This window comes from Rhyacophila brunnea, unplaced genomic scaffold (assembly GCF_057557595.1).
Source record: "Rhyacophila brunnea isolate RB1 unplaced genomic scaffold, BYU_Rbru_1.0 scaffold_14, whole genome shotgun sequence".
NCBI classification, from domain to species: domain Eukaryota; kingdom Metazoa; phylum Arthropoda; class Insecta; order Trichoptera; family Rhyacophilidae; genus Rhyacophila; species Rhyacophila brunnea.
The window spans coordinates 6,903,962-6,925,498 of NW_028232796.1; the positions used below are offsets into that span (position 1 = coordinate 6,903,962).

The window sequence follows — 21,537 nt, forward strand, 5'->3', positions numbered from 1 at the left end:
GTTACTCCAATACTTATATACAATTCATCGTCCTTCCACCCAGATGGATACTTCTTGTCACCCAATAATAGGGCAAATAATATCTAACGTAGTCATGACGACAGTAGTAGACAGGTTTTTGGTATCTGCAGACTATTCGATTTCTAGTAAACATTGTTCTGTTGATGGAAAAGGAAATTTTAATTTCTTGTATTTAGATTATTCAAATCGAGGCTACAGACATTTCTATCCCGAGCTGTGGGTCACACTCAGCCTGTCTTGACCCTTTTGACGCACGCATATCTCCTACTGGAGTGCTTACCGTGATTCTTTCACAAACGTTATGTAAAACTCTGGATCTATTGCATCTATCAATGTGACCGTACGAAAATATTAAATTAGTATTCATGAATGTTTTAAAATAATTTCAAGTAACTTAATTTTTTTAGATTTATTTAAACTTAAACCTTGTAATTCGCAGCGAATGGTTTATAAGAGATTCGTATAAGATTGTGGTAACTGCATGTAACCAGCATTCTCTTTTATTACTCTCCGTGCTTTTTGAAAACGAAAGCTTGACAGTGTAAATTGATAATTATTATTACGCAAAGAAAACGAAGGGTAAATTATTATCTTATGTATTTCACACTCACTGTGTTAATTTTAATAATATTGTACATGTATTCAGACTATTAAATGAACGATAATTGTCATGAGTAAGTCTTTTCCAGACAATTTATCGTAACTTAATTATAGGAATGAATTGCAAAGTAGATACATGTAGGTATCTACATTTAAGGGTTCATTTGTTTTAGTTTTGCCCGTGTGTGTATTCTGTATTCTATTGTAAGATTTATATCAGCCTGACTTTAATTTTTGTCTGACGTAAGTTCATATTGTAGAATCTTAAAAAATGGACACTTATTTTTTGCATTTTTAATTGAGAGAAAAAAATTATCTACACCAAATAGTTTCAAAAATATTCAAGTAGAAGAATTAATACGATTCATTTACTACTCTTTCAGAGAGTTCTTAGTAGGGTTGAATTTATAGCCATAGAAGAAATTAATAATATTATGTAGACTGACTACATACTACTAGGGAATCCAATCCCGAGCCAAAAATCTGATCCCGGGATTTCGGGATTACAATTTGACAATCCCGGGATCCCGGGACTGGTCCCGGGATTGGCATTTTTTTCCATTGTTAATATAAAAATTTTATATTTACAAATAACATTGATAAAATCGGTCAAAAATAAATCTAGTATAATTTAAACTATTTAAGGGGGGACATGCTCGTCGAAGGTCAAAATTGAGTTTTTATTGTATTTTCAAACCATGATCCTGGACACTCCTTAAACGTTGTAGATGATCTATTTATATAATTTTGAAGCCTTATTATCCTTTATAGTTATTTTAAACATTTGATGACTGCATGAAGTATTTTTGTTACATAAAATAGTATTCTTTTAAACCTCTCGCTCTAATGTTTTAGAATATAGTCATATTTCGGTACAGAACTGTGCAGTGGTGTTAAGATTTTTTACATTTATTAATTTTTAAACGCATTTATAAAACCATTAGTATAATTTATTACGAGATAATTTTTGTAAAATATTCACGATAAAAAATTATATTGATAATCTCTGTGATCCCAAATTTGACAAGAATTAGGCATTTTATTATTCAAAAAATCGGCAAGATTAACACATTTGAAGATGAATCTAAAGATATTTATTATAAGCTATGTCTTTGACCATTCAAGTGTGATAAAAATCTTATGAATAATGATTGCTTTATAATAATTATTGACCTAAGAATAAGGTAGTGTTTTTTTGAAATACGCCATTTCTTTTGTCATTCCCTAGTGGTTAAGCTACAACATACGGCCGTAGCCATAAAATGACAAACTATAATTAAAGTAGGGAGTAAAATTATGTTAACGCGCGTGTTTGAACATGTACTTAACCGATTTTTTTTTTATTTTTTTTTAAACGGTACATGTTCAAACACGCGCGTCAATATCATTTTACTTCCTACTTTAATTATAGTTTGTCAATTTATCGCTACGGCCGTATGTTGTAGCTTAACCACTGGGGAATGACAAAAGAAATGGCGTATTTCAAAAAAACACTACCTTATTCTTAGGTCAATAATTATTATAAAGCAATCATTATTCATAAGATGTTTATCACACTTGAATGGTCAAAGACATAGCTTATAATAAATATCTTTAGAATCATCTTGAAATGTGTTAATCTTGCCAATTTTTTGAATAATAAAATGCCTAATTCTTGTCAAATTTGGGATCACAGAGATTATCAATATAATTTTTTATCGTGAATATTTTACAAAAATTATCTCGTAATAAATTATGCTAATGGTTTTATAAATGCTTTTAAAAATTAATAAATGTAAAAAATCTTAACACCACTGCACAGTTATGTACCGAAATATGACTATATTCTAAAACATTAGAGCGAGAGGTTTAAAAGAATACTATTTTATGTAACAAAAATACTTCATGCAGTCATCAAATGTTTAAAATAACTATAAAAGATAATAAGGCTTCAAAATTATATAAATAGATCATCTACAACGTTTAAGGAGTGTCCAGGATCATGGTTTGAATATACAATAAAAACTCAATTTTGACCTTCGACGAGCATGTCCCCCCTTAAGACATTTATTTTTAATATTGTATACGTTCAATCTTGGAAATACACAAGTTTAATGGAATAAATAATATTGTAATATAAATAATAATATGAATTTAATATGAGATTGCTGTTTCTGATAGTAAAGACATAATGAATGGATTAGCGAGATTTAAAATAGTAAAGCAAATAATCATGGCGTACTTATGGCCTTTCCGCATCATAAATCTAATGTGTCAGCCAAATATGAAACTGCCGTAAAACGTATGATACGAGTATCATGGTAGAATTACTTTGTTAAAAGTGCGAAGCATTGTTTTTTTCCAATCTTTCTCATTTTTAATAATTCATGTGAAAAAATAAAATGAATCGGCAACCTACACATGGGTATAAATCAAACTTCATTCAAACTCAGTTTATTTCTAATGTAGTTATTTTTTTTTAAAGTATTTTTTCTGTTTTATTTTCGCTTTTATTTTATTTTCCATAAAAATTGATAAAAAAATCAATCCTGAAATCCCGGGATTATGTTTATCAATCCCGGGATTCATAGGTATCGAAAATAGCTCGGGATCCCGGGATTGGAATCCCTACATACTACGACTTTTACTTCATTTATGGACTATTGTATGATTATTGTGAAAAACAAAATCGTTATTGACTCAAAAACTAATCTGTACAATTCATTGTCTATCAATAAAATAAATCGACTATTATTTTATTATCAAATTTACAAGAATTTAATTTTAATATTTACTTTTACAAATAAAAGTGTTGTATGTGGTATTTCCCAAATAAAATATTGTGTACTATTAAAGACTGTTCACACACAAGTTGACAACATCACAGCACCGGTATCTTGCTATGTCGACTTGTCAATTAAATCACGGATAAAAAGTAATATTAATGAAGTTATTGTTAGTAAAACAGTCACATTAAAATAAATTATGATAATTTTAATGAATATAATATATTAAATGCGTTTGTTAACTTTGTCTCTGTCAGTACGCGGCTTTATGAAGTTGTTATGGAATCGAATTATAGAATGATTGCTTTTATACGTGAAACGATTGATATGAATGGACAATAAAGAATATTTAATTATGTATGTATGTTAAAAGAAAACTATACAGATATACTTAATAAAATTGTAGCTTTAATTATTATATATCTACTGTGAAGTATTTAATATTATCCTAGCGTTATTTTATGGTTGTGTACTTATTATTATTGGTATACTAGAATGTCGCCAATTTCGTAGGTCGATCAGTCGAGGCCCTCCCCCAGCCGATGGAAGTGTCTCAGGGCGGAAGATCGTCCGGAACTTGGGGCAGCTTCGTCTTTAACAAGATCAGATCGCTCTGGTCGGCTAATACTTCCGTTTCCAGGGGACTCAACCAACTCGCAGGCACGGGGATATTTTATGCCCTTTTAAGAGTGAACTTTTTGCCTGCCCTTTGGATGTGTTTTCTTTGTTTTTTGTGTTTTTGTTTTATTTTATTTTTTTCGTTTGAATGAAAGACAACAATAACGAGTTTGACGAGCATATTACTCAATAAAAGTATAACATAATTATGTACAAATGGCACACATAATTAAAATTAATTATTACCATGACACGTATCTGTTTTAAATTATCACGATAACCAACGACACATAATATGTGGTTGATTGTAAAAAAAAAAAACAATTAAAAAAAAACGCTTGGTTTTGAGATAATCGAGGTTCAACAAACTATCAACAGTGATGCTTTGCCAATCGAAGACTGACGGTTTTCCCGAGAAAACTTTTTTTTCAAAAAACTCAAAAAACAAAAAACGCCATTTTTGTTTTTTGGGGGCTAGGGGGAATATTCAACCATCCTCATAGCCTCCAATCTGTAATTGACTTTAATATAAAAAAAATAATAAGTATGTTTGTCGAAAACCCAACCTTGTAAAATCGTTTATTATCATCTACCTACCGCTCAACCCTTAAAATGAAATCACATATTATTATCAGAGCTTCCTGCCGTCAATTGGAAGGCAACACGAAATCCAAAGTTTTGTAATGTGTACGAAGTTCAAATATAATGATTACGAGAGATATAGTCATTATAAAATAATTTAGGACAGTGAAAATCCACTATAATATATTGTGTATAATTTAACGTAGCTTACTTATCAAGCCAAAAAAAAATTTACGATAAATATTGAAAATAATGCTATTTTGCACAAAGATGCAATTTGAATAACAGTGTGTTTGCTTATGGCTTGTTATATCCATGGCATAAATCGCAGGGGTGTGCAATATAATTTTTATTAAGTAGTTACTGAGAAAACCATTCTTAATACGCTACCGATTTTTCACACACTCTTGCTAGGATGTTAGGAATAATGTTTTTCCTTCCCCGATATCAATGCAATGGCACATGCAAATAGTTATTAAGTTGTTAGAATATCTACTCACATCGCGTTTGAAGAGAATAATTGTGTTTACCTGCTTATTGAGAGGGCAATAAAACATTTTCTAGCGGCTTCACTAACGAGTTCGTTAGAAACTTTTTTAGTAGACACATGCGAATTCAATGTTTTCTGAGATTTTTTTTGTAAATACCTACCGACATAAATACACTTAACAGTCCAAGTGACTCTCGTAATCTAATAGTTACAGTACTGGTTTCTAATACCGAGGGCTCCGGGTTTGATACCTGGTGAGTTCCGAAATTAGAATTATTCAACTTTGTGATTTTATAAACGCCGGGTATTTCTGTGATTGATTCACTACTAATACTACACTAGGTACTATAAATGGGCTTCGTGGCATGATGTAGTGTTAAAAACGAATAAGCTTTTTATATTACACTGTTCAGATCACAACATATTCGCAAACACCGAAGAGTAAAATATATGAGATTGAACTTATGCTTCTAAGAAAACATACATTTTGTTGTATGGGTCGATGCTTCTTCTAATTGTATTCTTTTAAATGTGATATTTTTAAAATTCTTGATTAACCGTGCTCAGTCTACTACAGGCTATGGTACTGAATTGCGAATTATGATGGTAGTGCTAGTTATTGATTATCTTCGAATGCAATGCGGTCACCTGTTCGCCATGAACCAATCTGTAAAATCAGTCAAACCACACTCGATTGCGTGGTTACTTCAGTCTTGTGTACTTGCTCCTGTGATTTTAACAGGCGTAAAAAACTGCTGATGCTTCACATCCAAATGTATGCCTCGTAATACGTTCGATTAAAGTCGATTGGGTACGGGACGAGTTGGCGTTGGTATGGAGGGTTCAATTTATTACCCTTTATTTAAATACGCACCAATCATTTACAATATTGCATTCGAAGTATGAGTATTAACTTGCACTACGATCGACGTTTACAGTTTCGTGTTACGGTTTGACTATAGTGGGCATGGGGTTGACCAGAATTCAGACAAATAATTACTATGTTTGAGTTAAATACACTTCGATCATTCTTAAAATCTACAAACGAATGTAACTGAACTTTTGAGCGTTGGTTTTGTCAAATTAATAATAGGAGAAAATCCTTCTACTGAATCTTGCCCAAATAATACCACGCTAGTGCTGATAGTTCATCGCTAGTATTGTAATTAAAACACCGAGTAAATATTGGGGAGAGCTTTTGTTAACTCATTTTTTTATATAAAAAATAAGCTTAGATAAAAGCTATTGCTCACATCTTTCGGGACACCGGTTAGAAAGCTCTGCTTGATAAATACCAGGTCCATATTTATGATAATATAATTGTACCCCTTAACCTAGTTGGTAATAAACTGTCGTCGGATTGAAACATTACTATTTTATTGAATATTTCTCTTGAGCTTTTGTATACACGAGTGACCCCATTTATTTGATAGAAAACAGTTAGGTGCATGGACATTATTCTACACGCTTTTCCGTCTCGTTTGTTGTCTTTCATTCAGTTTTTAGCTGCAGACCGCTGTCTAACTGCCCCCTACCTTTGCCCGGAATGAACACCTGTTGGAAACTTGCTAAGTGCACTTGCATCGGTGATCAAATTTAATAGAACCGAGACACTTTGCTATAGTGCCAGTAGCAAGCATTCCTTTTTGTGTAAATGTGCATTACTTAGTACTGTTTAGCTTTAGACACTAATGTGTTTTTTTTTACACAAACAATACACAATAATGCACTAACTATTTTGAGTTGTTTTTGTTTTTGTTAAAACACCTTTTACACATCTACCATATTTGTTTTTATAATAATTTATTATTATATTGCATCTCCTTTTATATATTGTATACTATTGCACAAGTTAGTACTTACTTATAAACTTTACACACTTGAGATTATTTCCATTCGGGCAGTTTTCTCTCCAAAAAAAATCCAGGATGAAAGCCGCAATCTTTTTTTTAGTTTTCCTTTCAAATTTGTTTTCCACTTTTATTCATTTTAAACATTCCTGTGCCTACCTTGCGCGGTAGAACGATAGTGGCGAACCTACCGGCAAAAAACGAACTAAACCGCATTTTGACATAAACCGATTTTTACGACCTGTCAAATAGTACCATAAAATGACAACATCGCGTCTCGCTTACTCTTGAAGAATGAAATTGGAGAGACAGTCAGCGCTTTTACGTGTAAACAGTTATTGTCACGATAGTTTAAAATACACACTGCCAGTAAATAGATATAAGGCGCTATAACGTTAGTTTATTATTGTATTGAGGCAAATGGCGATATCTCCATTTAATAACAGAACCACCCTATAAGAAAAGCAAGGGTATTGCTATAATTAATTATATTGTAGGTACTTAAAACATATTTTGAAATGTAATTAATTAAAAATAAATTATGCTACCTTATGGTACATTCTTTTGTAATTTGATATCCTTCTATCCATAAATATTTTCTTCTTCTTTTTCATATGGGGATGTCTATGGGGTAGGGGGGGTAATAAAGCTGCTATATTTGCTTTTTATTTTAGTTAATTAATTTAGTTTAATTAGTTGAATTACGTGAGCCTTTTTGATGATTGCTCTTCTAAAGTGATTTAAGGAAAATTAAATATTTACGACAGAACTATTTTTGCCCAACATTTTCTGATGGGGGCTCCTTTTCAGCGCAGGTCCCTAATTCTACGTGCACTCGGAGAACCTACCGATAAATCCGTCCCTGTCCATGCAATTAAATTAATATTATTGATTCCAGCTGAGGATAAGATTGTCTGCATATTATTTTTATTAATAACTTATTATTTCTTTTACACGTTTGTTTTCCTACTAACTTGTTTTGCTATGTTGCATTTTTGCCTTGGAATTAATAATATTATATTCGTGACTGGAATTCGCTTGAGTGAAACATAATATCGACATAGCCTGTATTAAATGCATAATTTACAATGTAATCTATGTCATGTATGTTTGTTATTCTGACCGCTAAGTAGGTACCTGTCTATTCAGTATTTAGTGATCACCTAGGACACGATCCTTTGGTTTTAATGTTTGATCGATAATCTTAAGAAATAAAGAATAATTAAATAAACACAATGTACTTGTTGGGATTTGAATTTAAATTCTATGAATTTAATGAAATTAACTAATGAGGTATATCAATAATACCTATTAGTCTTTTAAAGGTTACAAAATATTCTTACATGCAGCTAGTATTGACGATATTATACCTTTTGAATGAGGTATTTCATACCTTTTGAATGAGGTATTTCATGATCTATTATTAGGGTCTTGACGAAGTATACACCTATTCATTGTATTATTGGTGATAGGGGTTTTCTACAAACACTTCAACTATTTATAATTTATTGGTTATATTTGTATTGTGATCCTTGACTTAATAGGTAGGTGATAAAGTTTTTACCTACTTTATTGTATTAATTTGTTATACAACTTTGAATGAATTGTATTCGTTGTCAGTGTGTATTTACCTTTTGGTGAGTGCACATAGTGCCTGAAGATGCCGAAAGGCGAAACCCGGGTCGCAAAAAATGACTCAAATGGAATAGTACAAAATTTAAGTCCATTAGAATTTAAAAACCAATAATATTTATTAATATTTTTATTTAAGACTGAATATATTTGATTTTTAGAAGCCGAAGTATTTTTCTTGACATGTATAACTTTCATAGTCCTAAACATATATAAAACAACCTCCAAAGTATTTTTTTCAAGATTATCCCTAAAGTATGTTTCTGAGATTTCGTAGTATGTTGCTAGAAGAAGAGAGTATTTTCTTTAACGATCGACTACGTTTAACTTACAGTTAAGGGGACGCTCTACAGAAATGCCCTTGAGCATTGAAAATATGATATTTTTATATGTGGTCCGATATAGCTGGTCTACTAGTAATATTAAAAAGTCGCCGCCGATACGTGGGTCAAAAGTAATGGTCAATAAATTAAATTTAAAACAAACAAACTCACTTCAGCTTAGTGAGTATGGGGTGACCAAAAAATAATTTCTTTTAATATACTTGTTACTAAATGTTACTAAATTCAATATGTTAATCAGCTTTTTGGTGGGAAGTATTACAACCAATATGGTGGATATTGTGACGTTTTTAAACTTAGAGTTTAGTTTAGTAGTTTAGAAACTTAGAAATAGATTAATAACTTTTTAACCTGAAATTGTACGAGAACTAAACATACAAAGGATTTTGAAACACATTATCTACCTACATTTTTATTTCATGTGCTATCCAAAAAACATAATTAATGAATAGTTTTTATTTTTAATGTGTAAGACCTACATAATTATTTAAAAAAAAAATAGCTAAGTATTGTTTAATTCTAATGCATATTTAAAAAAAAACGTACAATATATCTAGTGATGTACCCGAGTTTAGAGACACTTTTACAAACTAGTAACGCAATTACTTTTATAATATAATATGTACTAGTGAAACAATAGGTAGGTACCATTATTGTATTTTGTTGGTTGAGTAAAGCCAATGCACGAAATAATTTATAACGCCTAAAAATAAATATTATCGTATAGGCACCCCATATACTGTTATTATTTTTCACATTGTTTTACATTACGCCGGCTGGCAAGAGCGTTCACGGCACCTAATAAATCATTGCAAAGAATTGCTCTAGCGACAATTATTATTATTAAGTTTTTAAAATAAAATCTTCGATGACCAGGGATTTTGTTGTAAATTTCATTTAAAATGACGTGCTACTCGCTCTGTGGACTCTCTTCGAATGAAATATGAATCACACTGGGTCCTGTTATACCCACTCAAACTTTTAGTGAAATTGAATGATACAAAATTAACAAACTGCACCCATTAGCAGTTGGCTACTCAAATATAAAATAATAGTAAAAACCAACCTCGCCTAATGGTGTATTTTTTGGTGTACATTAGTCTTTGTCTAATTTATTGAGTGTTTTATTATTAGTTGTGTTTGTTTACATTTTTTTTCGTTTGTTTATAATGTGTATAATGTGATTATTCAAGTAGGCAACATGAACATATGGCCGAGTGGTCAAACATTTTGTATTGACAATGCGGAGGTATCTCTTACATCAATTCCCACGCAGTATTCATTCATAGACATTTAAAAATTAAAATACTCTCTCGTTGCATTGGATACTCGGCCCACATTGATAATTTGTTTCATGGCGTGCTATAAAAATGAAATCAAATATTTAGTGACAAAATTCACATGTTTATAAACAAGGAAATTGCAGGTGGGATGCCAACCCACTCCGCGCCAAATCTATAATAGTGGAGGCATCCCACTATTGTTTGAACGCACTTCACTACAGGTATAGACAGGTTACCTTTGCCAATAAAATTATACCTTTTTGGTTAATGTAAATCAGGGGTAGTCAACCTTTTATACCTACCGCCCACTTTTGTATCTATGTTAATAGTAAAAAAAAAATAACCGCCCATCGGTTCCACAGTAATGGTGATTTATAAAGTAGGGAAGTAACTTTACTTTATAAAATTTATATAGCAGAGTTACAGCAAGTTAAAGCATATAATAATACTTACTTACCAAATACTTTATATCAGACTTTCGCTGCGTTTCGCAGAACAAATCTTTATAAAACAACTTACTGTAGCTAAATCTATCTTTTTATTTATACTTTGCATACATAGCAGCTTTTATTCAGATATTATTGCAATGGCTTATTCATGTACTAAAAAATATTTTGAATGTTTGATGTGATTTCCTTCTAACACAACATTTCCAATACATAATAATATTATAAATATGCATTATTCGCCTGAATATATCTTAAATTTCTCTTAATTTTGTTATAATATATATTTCTTTTCCAGATGACGAGGGTGGTACAATAAAGCCTATTGGACTAAGCGAGAACAGAAAGGGCAACCAGAATGAACTGTACATGCGGCTTGGACTCTTCATGGGAGACAGCGCCAGGAGCAAGAGGCAGAAGCACAAGTCCATCGCGAGGGACAGCTGCACGTCTTTGGCCAGCCTCGACACCCATACCCTGGCCTCCAATAACACCAGTCCGGTAAGAACAGAGTCAACTATTTGTAAATATATTATAAAGAAAAATTCCGTAATCTCTTTTAATCAGTGTAATGAAACACGAGTCTTTAGCACCAATGATGTGACACATTCGATGTATTTAAAATAATTTATGCTCATATTTTTTTTAAGTATTGAGAGCGGAATGCACGATCTATGATTTCGTTCCTAAGGATAAGTCGCCGAAAAGCATGACTTAACTAAAGACAATCCTGAGTATAGAGTTAAGGAATCCTTAACCATAGACTACTTTTGTTATGAACACGCCCCCTTCTGTATTACCATTTACCACTGACAGCTGCTGTCAAAATAAATTCGCATGTCTATAACACAGTCCATACACTCAAATTCATTTAACAATGTATCTCAATATGGATATTGATAGTGTTAATTCGTTTGGCATGTACTTGCAGAATATTATTTTATTTTTATACGCCAGCCCGCAGAAATACAAAATACCAGATGAAGAATGACAATTGACGCTAGTGTTACCATGTTAAAAAAAATCTTGTGATGCCTGTGGAATCACGTATAATGACTTATAACGGAAACATAAGAGTATTATAATTAAATATTAATATGTATTTATAGTTATTGCATTTATAAAATGCAGTTGTCATATTTTTGTCATCGTTTAACAATTATATAATAATTTTCCTAATTTACCTAACGAGAATTTTTAAATATGGTATTATTTTCAATAGAAAGACAGTGTTTCTGCATAGTGTTTTCTGCTAAGGAAATTTTAGTTATGACAAATGTTTCTGCATTCCGCTCTGACGCTGTAAAGATGACTCCTTGGAAAATTGAAAAATTAAAAAAATCGAGTAAGCTTAGGGCTGGCAAATCTATAAACTTGGCGGGAAAGATATTATCTGTGTGATTTTGATGCTTTGTAAATTTTTCTCGTCATATGAATTAATATTATCCATGGCCCCCCACAAAGGGGGCTGACAGGGCTCTAGCCTGGGGGCCCGGCGTGGCGCGTCGACCACTTAAGTGGGAAGAACACCCACAAGTTCATTCTAATAGTAAAAAAGTCGCCTGCGGACTATTTCACAAGAAGTATTTTATATTATAATTATTTTTGGTGTTTCCTGACTAATAAAAATGACTATTTATCCAATATGGCAAAGGGTCATATTATGTTATTTGGCTATCACACAAGGGGGTGGCGATCAGTGGTTCATAATATCATATCGAGTGCTGACAATTCATGTGGATTTATTCAAAAATACTAAAAATCTCGAAAAATACACGGAATACCAGTTGGGGAACACTATTGTAGAACATTACACTGCCCTTAACCTTAGCGATATGTTGGGGGGCCGACTAAACATCATGGCCTGGGGGCCTGCTTTAGGATGTAAGGGCCATGATATTATCTATAAGTAATGATCATATAAATTGTAAAATTTTTAGTTTTATATGATATCCGTGGCTTTTCCACTATTTTAATCATTTGTCAACACGTCATGTTTAGTGTCCACTCAGTGTTGACAACCGTACTATGATTAATATATACTAAATACTATATTTTTACGCCAAATATGCCAAAATACTATAATTTTAAGGGATTCAAGACGAAAAATGTTCCTGTGCTATATTTTTATCAGAAATACTATAATTTGTACGCCTTTGTACCATAATCAGCATAGAAAAATATGGCAACACTGTGTCCACTATTAATATCGGATCTTAACAGCCTACCTCCACCCTTCGCCACTGTAGTGGTTATGTGTATCTTGAGCCAAAAGTATTTATACTTTTTTTTTTGCATTGATTGTTCAACAAAATACTCCCAGATTATTATTGGCTGTGAGACATGGCATCTTACTAAGCTTCAAGAGTCTCGGCTTTTGAGCTTTGAGAATCGATGTCTCCGCCGAATCTTAGGGGTACATTGGTACGACCGCGTTACAAACACCCGAGTTCGTGAGCAGACACAACAGCCTTCGGTGGTTTCGTCGCCGTGGCCGGCCCTCCCTCACCCTGCAGCGATGCTACAAAAGCGACCTACGTGCTACAGGTCTGACATGGCGGGAGGCGCAGGAGTTGGCGATGGACTGAGGGAAGTGGCGCCAACTTGTGCTTGCCCTATGCCCTAATATTGGGACGTGACAGGGTGGAAGAAGAAGAATAATAATTAGAACCAAATTCTCCTTCCAAAATCCAAATTCAAGTGATCGTTATGTAAAACTCCTTGACAATGTATTACAACTGTGGGAATTTTTAATATTCATTGTTTCTTCTCAATTTAAGGTTTCCACACTTACCGGATCGTCAGAGGCTGATGTGAGTGTCATGACCCGAAGCAAAGAGCAGACTTCCGACTCGATAGGATCCCTAATGTCCATGTCTATGTCAGGGAATAGCAATTGCTCATCAAGTCCTGTCAGTCGGAGACATTCGGTCACAAGTGAGTAGTCATATTTGTAACGTTTAGTTTTCATTAAACATACTTTATTTATGGTTTCCATTGTCTGGAGTATCCAATTCAAAAAGTAATACTATTAAACTAGTTGTGAGGGTACTAGAATTCAAAAGAACTATAAACTTTTCCATAGATATTGATATTATCAGTAGTTGCCATTTTTCTAATGTGGGTGTTATATTAATATATTATTTTCTTTCTAGCAACACAAAATAAAATCGATGAGCTGGGATTTTTCAAAAATAGACGAACTTCTGCAAGACGATCCGCAAGAACCGGCACTCGACTCGCCCCTACAATTGATGCAAAGAAACGTAAGTATTATTACCAAATGCCTTCAAGTCACTTTTGAATGAACAGTAGATACTAGGAGTTAGAATTAGAATACGAGGGATGAGTGGTAAATGACAACACAATCACTGCTAACCTTTTAATTACCACATTTAAATAACATGTCAATTATATCTAATGGCCATTTACTCCAAACGCGCCAGTCGCGGTGTTAGCACTAAATGAGTTAATTTCAATTTCAATTTATTTTACATATTGTGAACATTACAAATTATAAGTTTAAGACGTTCACAACATGACATTTAGAAACAAATAAATATTATTAAAACAGTATTATGTAATACTGTAATTATGCAATATTAAGTTATTCTACAGTATAAATGTGTAAATACAAAAAATATGAAGTATATAGGTACAAGGAAGTACACCGGATGAGTTAAGCAGACCCTATTTTAAGAATTTATAAAATAACGTCCACCTATACTCATTCTCACGTAGATGGAATATATCAACATCCGAAGCAATTTGGTTGAACAGAGTTATTGCCCTCCCAATTGGCATCACCAATGGCAGGTTAGTTCTGCTACTCGGGAGAACAAACAACTGATGCTCCTGATTTCTAAGATAGTTATCAGGGACACACAAGTCAATATTACCAAGAATGGCAGAGTTCTCATTCACACCACGTATTAGTCGAAAAAAATACGTGGCCAAATATTGATATCTTCTAGCACGTAAACTACAGTATGAACAATACAACACATTAAACTATATTATAGACTGGGGGTTTAGGGCTTAACTTCATATTTCTTTTGCCCCGTACAACAAAAAGGAATTATGCCTATATTGTCATATAATTATGCATTGTCACTCGGCGAATAGATAATACAGTAATTTTCAAGGGCGGAAGAGCACTAAATTGCTACAGAGTCACCCTAAAACTCATTGGATTGACAAAATACTGTACAGCAAAAAATACTGAGAGGAATGGAGTTATTTTAAGAGTAGCATTCATCCAGCAGTGAATTGTATTGTACTGGCTGATGAATGGAATGGTTTCTATTGGTTTAAATCTGCTTGCCGCTATTCAAGTAAAGTTATTAAATTTGAAATAATTAGGTTTCTGTTGTAACTATTAGATTTGAAAACTTGCGTTTAGTCCATTAATCAGGGCTTAAAATGTCATTGACTCTAAAATTACAAATTTGTGCAATTATTTTATTTTTTATTCCAGTCTACCCGCCTATACCTCAGTTGACACTTCGTCCGCTGTTCTTCGAAGTGCCCATCCCCGAACAAGACCCGCTCTTCGTCGGAAGACAGTGGCTCTTCCAGGAGATGGAGGAAACCCTCAACACCTCTTCACCGGGAATCATCATTTCCGGTGAACCAGGAACCGGGAAGACTGCCGTCATTCTACAACTGGTTGAGTACTCTTGCTTCGGTAGGAAGAAAGATTCCATCTATGACCATGTCAGGGAGATGTCAGACATTTGCGCCGATGTGCCGGCAATGGATGTCAACATGAAACTTCTCGCTAGTCTCGCTTCCCAAGTTGTTGCCTATCATTTTTGCCAGGTGAGATCAAATATGTTTGAAGAAAAACTTTCTATTAAGATGGAGCCTTTGTATATGAAAATGAAGCTGATAATAATATGGTTACTAAGGCTAATGATTAAATGATAAAGCATACCTGCCAGTGATGGACGAGTAGTAAATAAATTGTCCTCTTATATAGGCATGGGCCACTTTTTTTGTCAATATGTATTTGGATCCAGAACATGGGCTTTGTTAAGAAACCTCTTTGGAAGGTGGCCAAGATCCACATTCGATTGTAGTGCCGATGGAAAAAAGAATGATTAAATTAGCTGCAAGTCATTTTGCATTGTAAATTCATTCATAGCACACACTGCATTGTGTTCCGAGATATATTTGCCAACCGATATAAAAACACCTTCCATTCATGTCACAAGCCTAGTTTTTTATACAATGGACTATCTAGCAAAAAACTACAACAGCTTACCACCAGTCTGATTTAATTTAGAGTGTACCAATACATAGAATATTAACTTATATCGTTATTTGACCATATTATTAGAATCACTATCAGTATTCTTATGCAAAGGGATCAATAGTTGATTATAAAATGATTGTTCATTAACATAATTTTTTTTTAACTTTTATAGGCCGATAACAACAGTACCTGTCTAGTGGGCGAATTCGTCCACTCCCTCGCCGCACAGCTTTGCCAATCACCCCGCTTGCAAGCCTACCGAGAGTATCTACTCGGAGAACCTCACTTGCTGGGCTGCCTCTCTATCAAGGAGTGCATCGCCGACCCTGATCTCGCCTTCAAGAGGGGAATAATCGAACCCCTCATCACCCTACGGAGAAACAACAGCATAGATCAAAGCAACAGTGTGATATTAGTTGACGGACTATGCGAGGCGGAATACCATCGGCCGGACCATGGAGATACAATTTCTTCTTTCTTAGCGAATCATACTGGCGAAATGCCCGATTGGCTCAAAATCGTCGCAACTGTTCGGTCGCCGTTTATAGAACTAACGAAACAACTTCCGTACACTAAATTAAGCCTAGACGAATATCAGTCTTCTGATAATGTTCACCGAGATATTTTGGAGTATATTAATTTACGAATGCAGATGAACCCGTCGATAGAAACAAATATTAAATCCGTTCTCGGAAAACACGATAGAATATTAAAATTCTCTCATCACATGCTGCAATTAGCTCAAGGATCGTTTCTGTTTGTAAAACTTCTACTGGATTTAATAGAGAAAGGTCATTTAGTCGTGAAATCGGCAAATTACAAAGTGCTGCCTGTATCGTTGGCGCAAATATTTTTACTGCAATTAAATCTCAAATTCCAAACTCTGCAAGCGTTTGAAAAAGTTACTCATATTTTAAGCGTATGTCTTGCGGCATTGTATCCTTTAACCCTCGTAGAGATATACTACTCTGTAAATTCACTTCTGGTGAATACGTTTTTACCGTGGGAAGAATTCCTGCAAAGATTCTCTACTCTGTCAAACTTCTTGGTGAAGCGAATTGACAACACATACATGTTCTTCCACCCGTCGTTCAGAGAGTGGCTTATACGCAGAGACGACGGAGAAAGTCCTAAGTTCTTATGTGATCTGAGAGCCGGTCATTCTGCGATAGCGTTCAGACTATCAAGAGTTCAATCACCTTTAGATGCTGAAAAAACTTTGGAACTCGGGCATCATATTTTAAAGGCCCATCTTTATAGAAACTTAGGCCCGGCACCTGTGGGAACTTGTTCAAGAGATTTACAAGCCGAATGGGTGTCGGAGAGCGCTTCAAATGTCAGTCAAGCCATTTCAACGTTGAGAAACATCTACAATCCAAATGTGAAAGTTTCCAGGCTGATGTTACTTGCCGGGGGTTCCCCTGATTTCATAACTGACTACTTAGGTAATTCCCCGTTGCTGGGAATATACGCTTATCAAGGGATTTTATCAATGGTTCAAATGCTGCTGGAGTTTGGAGCCAATGTTCATTTGAAAAACTCTCAAGGATGTTCGGCCCTCATTCTCGCGTGTCAGAAGGGACACACTGATGTCGCTCGATGCCTTGTAGCTTCAGGTAAATATTTGTCTTCATAACTTTACAGCAGTGGCAAGGGATGGAGGTAGGCTGTTAAGATTCAACGTAAAAAGTGCACACTAAACTTTGTCAGTCATAATTATTTGTTTTCATTGAACTAAGAATACAGTTTACAGATAGATGGTGCTGGTTAGTTTTTAAATTTAAATTGAACCCTGCCTAACCATACCATAATAGTTTCGGTTCGCTATGGGCTATCTGACAAAAATAGAGTGCACTTTTTCAGTCATACTTATTAATTGTTTTCGTTGAATTAAGAATACATATTACAGATAATGTTTGTTAGTTTTTGAAAAAATTTTAAGCCCTGCCTAAACCAAACCATAATTAATATAAAATATCTTAATTTATTTATGGTATAATGGAATAATATTAGATATTTTATAGATAAACCAATATTTTTTGACTATCATCTACTTTGGCTTAGATTAGACTGGATTTAAAACTACAAACACTATCTACACATTGTTGCCTTAATCACTTTGTGCAATGAAAACAAATACGTTTGACTGACAAAGTTTAGTGTCCACTATTTATGTCGAATCTTAACAGCCTACCTCCACCTTTCGTCACTGTTCTACTGAGATAACAATACTTAAATATCAATGCAATGTTTATGATCAAATAAGTACAACATGACTGACATAATATTATAAAATGAGTTTGGAGCAGGGCCTGACACGACCTCCTTCTAAGATTAATAAATATATAAAACATAGATATTTCTTCTTGGAATAGTAATTATGGATAGTACAAGATATCATTTACACTTTACAGAATGTCGTATACAATTATGTAGAATTTGCAATCTCATATTTAATTTTTAAGTCTATTTACTCTAGTTGATCACTATTGATACTATTTTTCGTTCAATCCTCAGTTCTTCATTATTTGTAGTACACTCTTATGTACATATATAGACAATCCATGACCACCATGCATACATCTTAAAACTTCACCATTCAAAAAGGTGAAGTTATAAATTATTAAATATCCCTTGATAATTTTATATTACAATCTATTACTCTTTGTCAAATAGGTGCATCTCTGGGAGACATCGACCAAACTGGTCAGACAGCTTTGTTCCACGCTGCGCGGAAAGGTCACGGGACAACTGTAGCCTACTTGCTGGGATGCGAGGGTCCCAAAAACCAGGACAACGACGTGCTGGGCGCCCAACATGCTCTTGTAGGCGCCGCACAGGCTGGACATCTCAACATCGTGGAGTATCTGATCGACACTGCCGATTTGGAGGTATGTATAACATACTGAGAACCTACCTAAATTACGTTGTTTGTGAATTGCATGTGAAGGGCACAATACATCATTGTTTTATTAACTCCAAAATGTGGTAGTGAGACAGTGAAGATAAAAAAGTCATGATTACCAGTTGAAACTCATGATTATCTCAGTTATTCGAACCACTCGGACATATCTATTAAGGTGATTTTAAATGATCAGTTTTGCTGTCCGATCAGTCTCCGTTTCAGTCGAATTGTCAGTTTATCCAGTGAATCCAAAACAGAGACGAGATAGGATGGGTTTTCCGTCAGTTATCGTATCCGTTTTTAGAGTTGCCAATTAAAATTCAACCTGTTACCACAATCATTGAGTTGGATCAGGCTAAAATAAAAATGTTTTGATTTTGCTCATGACTCAATGAATAGATTTAAAAATGACATAAGTCGATCGGACCAAATGTTCAATAAGAGTTGTCACGTTACAAATCTGCTCATGTAATTTGGGTAATACAGAATGCTGTAATTAAATTTATTTATTTTATACAGTTTTAACAGGTGTCATTATATTTTTATATAATTTATGAATGATTATAACTTATAACAATTTCTTTAAATATTCCAGGTGGATTCCATATGCTCGATAACGGGAGAAACAGCTCTCACGGCAGCATGCGGCTCAGGAAGCTTCTGTCTAGCGGTGGTGGACTCCCTCATTAATCGAGGGGCCGACCTCCGGAGTTCCAATCAGAGAGGGATGGATCCCATTTGTCTAGCGGCCCGGGGAGGGCACAATGTCATTGTTGAGAGGCTGCTGCTGGCCGGAGGAACGTTTACCAATCCCAACAAGAATCCGCTGATCATCGCAGCGGCTGAAGGCCATCCTAATGTTGTGGATATTTTACTGGACCATGGTAATTATTTATTAATTTATTGAGTTTATTTATAGAAACTATACATAATCTTTATTCTCCAGCACCAGCTCCTTGGCATCCTTGCTGTATCAAAACCTATTTTAATCGAGGCCATCAGTTTCAAAATTTAGATTTTTCCGTAATAATTACATAACATGGAAGAAGAAGAAAATCTCGACGATGTCCCCCGTTCCTATCTCTTTTCCATAGTACTGAATAGAGTTGAAAGAATATCTAGCAACAACTGCTGACTGTGAAGTCCATATTTTTCAAGAAAATATTAATCAGTTCTCTCTTTTTTCACCAGGTGCCGATGTAAATGCTACGGACGCGGAAGGAGTGTCAGCCCTTGGCTGGGCCTGTCTCCGAGGCAGGCTCGGCTGCGTCGCCGCACTTCTGGATCGCGGCGCATCTATTTCGCAGGCAGATTCTGTGGGACGAACTCCTCTGTGCCTGGCTTGTGGCGGTCACCCCAATATTGTGGAAACCCTGCTCGAAAAGGGGGCCAAGATGGAATGGGTGGACATCCATGGGATGAGGCCACTCGATAGGGCGATCGGGCAGAAGAATATACAGGTATGTAAAATTTTAATGGATAAAGTTATTGTATTGAAGGATCATGTGACACGTAGCAGTAGAGACATCTAGTAAGAGAATTATGAATCATATTATTAATAGATACATTTATTTACCAGTGGTGGAAAGATTTATTGTTACTATTGCAGACAGTTTTAATTAGAATCACTAGATAAGTCTTAATTATTAGTATAGTAGTATTAAAAATATCAAAGGATTTCATGTAAAGAGAGTATTGTATTTCCATTATAAATCTATGTTTATTAATGTAATAACACTTAATAAAAGGAATTAGTGATAAACCAAGACAGTACAAGAAATTAATACTCATTCTAAAGTTGGCAATATTTTATCTTTGTATTAATCTTATGTTATCGAAGAATATTTTTAACATTTTTCAGGTGGTGCAATGTTTTCTGAATAGAGGTGCCAAGCTCGGTCCTGCTACCTGGGCCATGGCTGCTGGAAAACCAGAAATATTGTGAGTACATATTTTTATTGAGCTTAAATTTTTTCCTATTAGAAATATTATGAACTCTCAAAGAGGAGTCTCTTGAGTGGTAGGCTGTCTTCTATGCTTAATATGGCCTGGGGGGATTATTGTACAACGCGTATTGTTTGTGGTTGTACCTCACTCGCCACTTACCATCTCTGTCGCATACAACCCTGAAAGTCCTTGTCAATATCATCCTTTCAAAAATACCATAAATAAGATTTTGATTGTGAATAAAGGGATATTTTCTTCTCAGAAGATAGGTCTTACAAAGTCCAGTAAGAGACATCAATTTTTTTGAGTTGATTTTCTGATGCAAAAAGATTCCTAAGAATTACTTAATATATTTGTGTTGACGAAAATGGAGTCTATAATTAAAATATAGACTCCAATATTACGTGCCCTAAATTGACATTTTCTCACTATTTGCGTGTAGTTTCTAGTTTCATTGTAATACATTTAATTTCTAATTTTTCATTTTTATTTCCTGCAATTTATGTGTGAAATATTCAGAATTCTATTAAAATTCGGTATTATAATTAAATTCAATTCAATGCATGGCAATCATTGAAATAAATTCTTAACGCTTGTGTGCGTTTATATTTATAGACATTTCTGCTGTGCCCGAGACTAAGGTTACGCTTTGCGATTGTACACGTGTTTTTTTATTACTTGTACCCCTTCAAAGAAAAATATAGGTTAGTCAGTTCAAAAGAAAAGGAACATTTTCGAAAAGGTGAAAGAACATGTAAACATAATACGCACTTGTAAACCAAAGCAATTTGCAAGACTTT

The 21,537-nt window shown here is 34.1% G+C and overlaps 1 protein-coding gene across 6 annotated transcripts in view; it reads left to right on the forward strand.

Annotated features, from left to right (window-relative positions):
• Positions 1 to 21,537, forward strand: part of rols (zinc-RING finger and ankyrin repeat domain-containing protein rolling pebbles) — a 427,700-nt gene that overhangs the window by 404,370 nt on the left and 1,793 nt on the right. For 4 of the 6 annotated variants that reach the window (XM_085941854.1, XM_085941856.1, XM_085941858.1 and 1 more), the window contains 10 exons: positions 3,900 to 4,046; positions 10,927 to 11,129; positions 13,409 to 13,565; positions 13,784 to 13,894; positions 15,106 to 15,449; positions 16,058 to 17,501; positions 18,562 to 18,776; positions 19,386 to 19,674; positions 19,982 to 20,250; positions 20,652 to 20,731. In XM_085941854.1, the coding sequence (XP_085797980.1) occupies positions 3,900 to 4,046; positions 10,927 to 11,129; positions 13,409 to 13,565; positions 13,784 to 13,894; positions 15,106 to 15,449; positions 16,058 to 17,501; positions 18,562 to 18,776; positions 19,386 to 19,674; positions 19,982 to 20,250; positions 20,652 to 20,731 (3,259 nt within the window). The remainder of the gene's footprint in view (positions 1 to 3,899; positions 4,047 to 10,926; positions 11,130 to 13,408; positions 13,566 to 13,783; positions 13,895 to 15,105; positions 15,450 to 16,057; positions 17,502 to 18,561; positions 18,777 to 19,385; positions 19,675 to 19,981; positions 20,251 to 20,651; positions 20,732 to 21,537) is intronic. The other 2 variants (XM_085941855.1, XM_085941860.1) reach the window with 1 other exon arrangement.